The sequence below is a fragment of the Hyperoodon ampullatus genome (assembly GCF_949752795.1).
Source record: "Hyperoodon ampullatus genome assembly, chromosome: 7".
Classification (NCBI taxonomy): domain Eukaryota; kingdom Metazoa; phylum Chordata; class Mammalia; order Artiodactyla; family Ziphiidae; genus Hyperoodon; species Hyperoodon ampullatus.
The window spans coordinates 16,962,038-16,969,716 of NC_136920.1; the positions used below are offsets into that span (position 1 = coordinate 16,962,038).

The window sequence follows — 7,679 nt, forward strand, 5'->3', positions numbered from 1 at the left end:
CACCCCAGAGTCTGTGCCCATAAATAAGGCATCCTATTGCCCCTCTAGGATTGGGGACATAGCCAGGTGACGCCGCTGAAGCTTGGCAGCCCCTTTCCCAGTGGCTCTCCCTCCAGCCCATCACCCTGCCTCAAGGCAGGTCCTGTGTGCTGTGGCCCAGCAGAGACTCTGCCAGCCAGGCCAAGGTCTATTCTAGAAGGAGGCTGTTGCAGGGCCCTGTCCTCCTCTCCCAGGGATTCTGCAAGTAGCTTGAACAGTTAAACAGAGGAAATGGGGCTGGGCTTGTTTTCAGTCTGAGGCTTCTGGCAGCCCTGGAGAAGCAGGGAGCAGGAAATGTGACGCCTGGAGGGGAAGCTGGGCAGGCTGGAGGCTCTGAGAGGCAGAGCAGTCCTAGCTGTGGGACCACGGTCCCCCCGGGCTTGTACTCACTGAAGATGTCAATACTTTGCAGGTGGGGTGGGGAGGACAAGGCTGGAAGGGACAGGTGCACAGGGCTGGGGAGGATGCCCTCGGCAGTTCCTAGGACAACGTGTGCCAGCACTGGGGAGCTGGGGACCCCTCAGAATCCACCCAGATACACACAGGAAGAGGAATCTGGGTAAGAAAATTATTCTGGGCTTTTTTGAGGCCCCAGAGGGTGAGGTGTTCTACTTTCTGTGGCCTGGATGAGCAAGTGGGAGCTGGGGAAAAGAAATGTACCAGGGCACCAAACACTTAACCCACGATCTGGACAGCCACTGCTCTCACAACCAGCCAAGCCAACCTCCTTGGCCTGACCTTCAAGACTCCTTGTGTTCTGGTTCCTTTCTTTTTTGCCTCTTCGTCCAAGCTCTCCCTGCAGAGATTTGCTCTCGGCTCACACCATGCTGGTGCCTGCCTCACAGTAAGTACTCAATAAACATTTCTTCCCTCTTTCTTCACACTTCTTTTAACATGCTGCCCTCACCCCTGCCATTTCATTCTGCTTATGCTGCTCTCCTTGCCCTGTCTGCCCATAAAGCTTGGCCAATCAAAATCTCCATCTTTCAAAACCCCAGCCCAAAGAGCAAAAGTGGGAAGGTGGAAAGAGTTGGTACAAACCCCAGCCCTTGCTGTGTGATGCTGGGCAAATCACTTAACATCTCTGGGTTGGATCAGATGATTTCTAAGATCTCGTCTAGCTCTGACAGTTTCATTTGAATCTCCCTCCCTGATCTCCAGGTTTTCACTCACTCATTCATTCATATGACAAATATTTTATAAATATCAATACCTACTAAGTGTCAAATGCTGCTCCAGAGCCAGCACTCCCATCCCACTGATGTGTCTCTGACACTCACCTTTGTTCCCCCCAAATATTCCTCTATTATGTGACCTTTTATGCATATTGGTCTTGTCTCCTTACAAGATTCTTGAACCCAGTGTAGCTCCTAGCTCTGTGCTGGGTGCACAGTATGTGCTTAGTAACTTCGTATGGAAGTCGAAATGAGCTGAATATAGCTGTCCAACAAGCGGAGCAGAGGGAGGGGGCTGGCTTCCCGTTTGCATGAGTGGCTGTGGTGAGACATGAGGGACTTCTGGAGCCCATGTCCCTTCACAGCAGCTAAGCTAAGCCTGTGATCCAGGTACCTGCTGGGAGCCCTTGGGAGCAACCTAGAGCCTAAAAGCACCTGCTGATCTTGGCCCCTGCCCAGGTTCTGGGCCTTTACCCCCACAGAGGAGACAGATGTACCTGAGCTGGGTTGCAGGTGCTGCTGGCTAGTGACAGATGGAAATTTGATTAGGCTCCTTCTGGGTAGCCTCATTAAAGTCACGTGTGGGAGGAAATCTGGAGGAGGGGCTGGGGACCCTTTCCCACTGGGGCAACAGGGCTGTGGGTAGAGCACAGGCAGCTCCGCAGTCAAGCGTGGTCCCTCAAACCATGATCGCTCTTGGAAACTGCCTTTGGCACCTTCCAGGTCCCCAGGCTGGAGGGGAGAGGAGCTTGGGTGTCTGTCCCCTTGCTCGGGGTCAGCTAGATCTGCCCTGAGGAGCTTCCTGCTGCTTCCGGCCTGGACTGCAGCACCAAGCTCCCAGGGCAAGATCAGCAGGTCTCCTGCCCTTCAAGCCTCCCATCCCCATCTGTTGGATCACAAGCCCTGATTGCAGAACCACCTTCCAGCCCTCACACCCCTTTGCTATTACCCCTCCGAGGGATATGTGCACTTACTACAGAGCCAAAAGAAGAGAGCCTTAAGAATGAACGTCCAGACCCTTGAAAGCCTGACAACGGGTTTGGAGTGAAGCTGATCTGAGTCTGGATCCTGGCTCTACCAGTTACTGACTGGGATCTTAGCAAATTGCTTAACTTCTCTGAGGCTCAGTTTCTCATCTATAAGGTGCTGCCCAGTGATCCTCAAATCCCCCCCTACTCTATGAGTCCAGATGAGTCTTCCTTCCCCAGATGCCTGTAGGCCAAGAACACTGGTTAAGCACAGTGGGGCCCAGCAGAAACCAGATCTGTTCCCGGTGCCTTCCCTACCCACTTTGTGCATCCTTAAAGACAGGTCTTCCTTAGCCTGTGCTAACCCTTGTCCTTGGGACCTGGATCCTTGGGGGCTTCTCTGTATGCCCTGCTCTGACATGGCACCAACTGAAGCAAAGATGAGACTCCAACCCAGGCTTCCTGATGTCTTTTTAGCAGCACAGCAGAGAAGAACCTGTTCAAGTGCTTCTGCTGGAACTGGTCCTCCCAGCTCCCCTCCAAAAGGCCCAAAGGACTTATGTCCCCTGGTGCGGGAGGTGCGGGGCATGTGATGCTGAGGGGGCTTGTCTCAAGCGCCCTGGGCTAAAATAGGCTCAGATAAGACCCTCCTTCTGGAATCCCAACCCTACAACGCCGCCTTCACATAAGCCTGGCCCCACCTCTAGGCACAGCCTTCCTGGCCTTTGACTCACGAGTCAGCAAGAACCTTGGGTCCCTGAGGGGAGGAAGGAGTTCCGGGCTGGGCCTGGGCCCGCGCCCTTCCCAAAGGAAGGAGAACGATAGACCCCCGGCTTCCGGCTTCCTCTGGCAGCGGGGCCCCCTCCTCCAGCTCCAGCTCCGCTCTCTGCCCCCGGTTTTTGCATTTTAAATTCAGGACAGAATGTGATCTCTTGCAGCTCTTTGCTTTATCCCGTTGCTATTTAAATTACAAATCGGCCCCGTCTCCCTGTCACTCTTTGGTTATTTTTAGCTTCTGGTAAATAGCAGCAGGGAGAGTTGGATCAGGTGCCCCTCCCTCGAGGAGCTTGGTACCCAGAGTCCCATGCCCACAGTAGGGGGCACCCTCCCCTGCCAGCTGGCACCCCCAGTCGCTTCCCCCCAGCCCCTCCGTGGGGGTGGAGGGGGCAGGGGGAGGATTGCAGCCTGGGACGTGCACACAGGCTCAGCCCTTGCTCTTACCCTTTGTTAAACTCTGCCACTCCCAGGTCTCATCAGCCATCCACCACTCAGGGCACACCTCGTTCAGGGGCCTTCCTGAACCTCTCCCCAGCCCCAACCCACAAGAAGGTCCAGCTATAGAGGGCAGAAGATCTAACTTGTGTCTCACCCACACTACAAGTCAGGAACTTTACATCTCTTATCTTCTTTCATCTTGCCAGCCACCCTCTTGTACAGGTAGTATTGTTCCCATTTTCCATAGAGGAAATGGGGTCAGAGGTGAAAGTGATTCACCCAGCTAGGAAGGGGCAGAGCTGGAATTCGAACCCAGGTTTCTCTGACCCTGAGGACTGCATGCATGTGCACTGCACTGCCTCTCTCAGTGCAATGCATGTGCCACTTTGCCCAATGCCCGTGTTAATTCCTAATGCCCACCATCAGCTGTCTTTCCCATGTGTTTGTCCCATCCCATCTGCTGGATCAGGGGTTGGCAAACTATGGCCAATGGGCTACATCTGGCCTGCTGCCTGATTTTGTATGGCTGTGAGCTAAGAATGGTCTTTACAAATGTAAATGGTTGGAAAAAAGCAAAAGAATATTTGTGACAGTAGAAATGATATGAAATTTAAAGTTCAGCGTCTATAAATAAAGTTGTACTGGAGTCCAGTCATGCTCATTGGTTTCCATATTGTCTGTGGCTGCTTTTGCACACTGCGAAGGCAGAGCAGAGTGACAGAGACCGTGTGACCTGCAAAGCTGGAAATATTTACTGTCTGGCCCTGGACCGAATCATACTTTTGTTGAGAGAAGAATGTTATCTCATGCTTCCATCTCATACAGTGTCTGGCCCAGGGTCAGAGCTGCAGACAGAGATGCTGATCCTCCTTCAAGGTCCTTCTAGGGCCACAAAAGCACCCAGGACAGGGAAGCCCCCTACCAGCCACACCCCAGTGATCCAGCTCACATTTTACCCTTGCTCTCTCTCCTCCAGCTTCTCCACAGGTGAAGTCAGTGGTTTCTGAACCTACTTGACTATCAAAATTAACCTGGGGAGGTTTTTAAAAGTTGGCATGCCCAGGCCCAATCCCAGACTCTCTGTAACAGGATCTCCAGGAAGGGCTTTAGACATGATTTTAAAAGAGATGCTCAGCTGATCTGGTTTGGGAACCACTGGGCTTATCTCCAGAGGTTCAAGTTCTGCATCTTCTGACTGCTCCTTTCAGACCGAATCCAGTGTCCCTTGTACCCCTGGCTTCTCCCAGGCTGGAGGCCACCCTCCAGCGGTCTCTTGAGCCCAACCCTGAGCATTTAGGACTTCCTTGAGTGTCTGGGAGTTTTCCTCAGGCCCAGATGCAGACACAAGATGTCCTCCCACTTCCCTCTCCCTGAGAGTTTCCACTGGCAGAGACCTGCCATCTCTCCATCCCCCTAAAACAGCTGCCAGGGCTGCTTCCAGCCCACACCAGAGCTGTGGGGTAAAGGGAACCTATTTCCCAGAAACCTCCACGTCCCTAAAAGCTCCTACTGTGCTGCTGAAAACCCCCATCCTCACTTACGTCAGAGGCAGCCAGGCCCCAATCCCGCTTCTGCTGCCACCCCTCGCCCTCAGATTTTTTTGCCCCCGCATTTCTGCCTAAAAGCCTTTTCTCTCTGTGAATGGCTTTCAACTGCTTTTCTTAGCAACTCCTCACAGCGGGGTGGGAGGTCTAGTTGCAAGCCAGAGCTGCGTGGAACTGTGGCAGGCAGAGGATGTGGAAAGGGCCACCGTGGGCCTGGCTCTTGCCAGCCCCCAGCGGCCTGTATGAGGAAGAGCAGCATTGGTCACAAGGCTGATTAGGATGGCAGCCACAGGGGAGGGCTGAGTCATTCCACTGGGGTCCCTGGGCAGCCCAGGGCTCTGTCTCTTTCCCAGGGCTTCCTCTCCCCTCTGCCCAGGGTGCTCTTCTTGACCTGATGCTCTGTCCTGCTCTGGTCCTAAGATGGGGCTTCTGGCCTAACCGCAAGGTATGAGGAGGTGCCTCACTTGATCTGTCCAGGGGTGACAGCTGGCACCCGCCCTGGTGCTTCTTCTGCAGCCCTCACACAGGTGACCCGGAGGTCTCCTGATCTTTTCACAGTCAGAGAGGAGCCACAGCTTGGTGGCCCTGCATCCTTAGTGACTAGAGGCCTCAAGTTTGGGCTGTGGAGGGGCCTCCATTCAGGAACCACCCTGGGGGAACCCCAGCCCTTGTGGCTATCTCTGAGTGTGTGTATGTGTGAGTGTGCACGTGTGTGTGAGTGTGCGCACACAGCACCTTCTATCTCAGCCTTTTGATTATTCTCTGCCCCCATCCCTCTAAGCCTCTACCCCACTCTGGCACTCTGGCTTCCTTTTCAGCTCCAGATGCTCTTTGCTCCTGACTTTGGGTCACCCTCTTACGTCATAGGTGAAGAACTGAAGCCCAGAGAGAAAGAGAGATTGTCTAGCTCAAGGACACACAAGTCACTGGCAGAGTGAGAATACAAGCCAGGCCTCCTGACTCCCAGACTAATATCTCCTTCATTCTATGCCCCATCACCCATCAGTCTCTTTGTGCTCTCTCCTCCCCCCGGGGACTTTCAGGGGCCCTTCTCTCTGCAGCTAGGGGACAGACAACGCCCTTCTCTCAGCACGGTGTTCTAGAAGAACTCAGTAATGTAGCTCAGTGTACTCCCGATTCCTCACAGGCCCCAGACAGTGAAGGTAGGGCCTATGGGAACGTAACCTCCTGCCCATTTATTCCGAGCGTCTCACTTCATGACGGTGGGAAAGTCCCCTCCTGTTCTCTCTCATCTTCCCCCAAGTGATGGAGGCCCGATGGTCTCATAGCCATTAAAAATACTGGGGTCCTTCAAGCTCCCAGGACTGGGTCAGTTTTATGAAACACCCTCCCAGAAGCCCCACGTAGCAGGGCAGCAGCCTCAGACACATCCCAAGTCCTCGGGGCTGTAAACAGGAAATTTGTCCTCTCTAACCAGGCCGATGGTTTCAAGGACTGCAGACACCTCGTTGTCCCTGCTGGACCCTCCAAAGGTCACTCTGGCCCAGGGGCTTTAGAGGGGCAGCAAGCCCTGGTTGAGGCTGTGGTCTGGGAGAGGAAGAGGATGGCGAGGGCTGCCCCCTCCTCTGTGTAACATACGCACCCTTACTGAGGGGCAGTCCTCTCCCACCCCATCCCAAATCATAAAAGTGGTCTCTGGGGCCCACTCCAGCTGATTCCTCTGGGCATAGGTGGTGGGACCTGGGAGGCTGGGAATCTTTCACAGGCAGAAGACGTTTAAGAAGATTCGGGTGGGAGTGCAAGTTTCAGTCTGCCACTGGGATGCCGGTGAAGGTCTGCTTGGGCAGAGGGGTCCAGGAGGGGATTCCTTCCCCTTCTCTAGGCAGCAGGGTCTCAGCCATGGTGGCAGCGAGCATCATTTCGGTCACTTCCACAGGCCAGTGCCTAGCACAGGGTCAGCCGACAGGAAAGCTCAGGTAAGGCCTATTGAATGAGTAGGGGGTCCCTCTTTCCCCTAGAAGAAGAGCCAGGAGCATCTCCTGGCTCTCCCCAGCAGATAGAGCTTCGTAAGGATCACGTCTTGGTTATTTTTCCCCTCAGTGCCCAGTACCGTGCCTGGCACACAGCGGGCATCAGTAATTTCACGTTGAATGAATAGGGTTTTCACTGTTCATTAGAGAAAGGGTCCCAGAAGCTCCCCCTTGGACACAGAAGGCAGAGACCCCTTGGTAGTCATTTCTGAATCCCCAGGGCCTAGAGCAGTGTCAGGCAAGCCGCAGGCGCTCAATGACTGCTGACTGAAAAGGGGAGTGGTCCCAAGCGCTGGGCTCCCCTCTGCCCGCATTCTTACCTGTAAGACACCTGCTTTCGTAGGTGCATCTGGCGGAACCGCTCCTCCACCGGGGGTCCAGCGGCCATGCCCCGGGGCGCCTCGAGCCACTGCTGCTGCGAGACCTCGGCCTCCGCCCCCCGCCGGCAGCGTCGCCTCACCACCTCCTCCTCGGCTGCGCGGCAGCCGCCGCCAGCCCCGTCCCCGCGGGGCCCTCCGCCGCCCGGCCCCTCGGCCATCCTGCGGCCGCCCTCTTCCCGCGGTTCCTGCGGCCTTTCGGGGTTCCCTGCTCAAGTTCAGTCTCCCTTCCTCCTGGGCCCGGGAACGCGAGGCGGAGAGGGAGGGAAGCGCCGGGTCCCGCACGCCCCTCCCGACGCCGGGGCTCAGACGACGGGAGCGGCAGCTGCTGGGCGCTGCGCCTCGGAAAGGCCGGCGGGGATCTTCCCGG

General features: G+C 55.4%; 1 protein-coding gene across 1 annotated transcript in view; it reads right to left on the reverse strand.

Annotated features, from left to right (window-relative positions):
- DGKZ (diacylglycerol kinase zeta) overlaps positions 1–7,470 on the reverse strand; it is a gene marked incomplete at its 5' end in the record, with an annotated part of 40,855 nt that extends 33,385 nt beyond the window's left edge. The window contains one exon of the mRNA XM_079708247.1: positions 7,253–7,470. Within this exon, the coding sequence (XP_079564373.1) occupies positions 7,253–7,470 (218 nt within the window). The remainder of the gene's footprint in view (positions 1–7,252) is intronic.
- Positions 7,471–7,679: the final 209 nt, after the last annotated feature.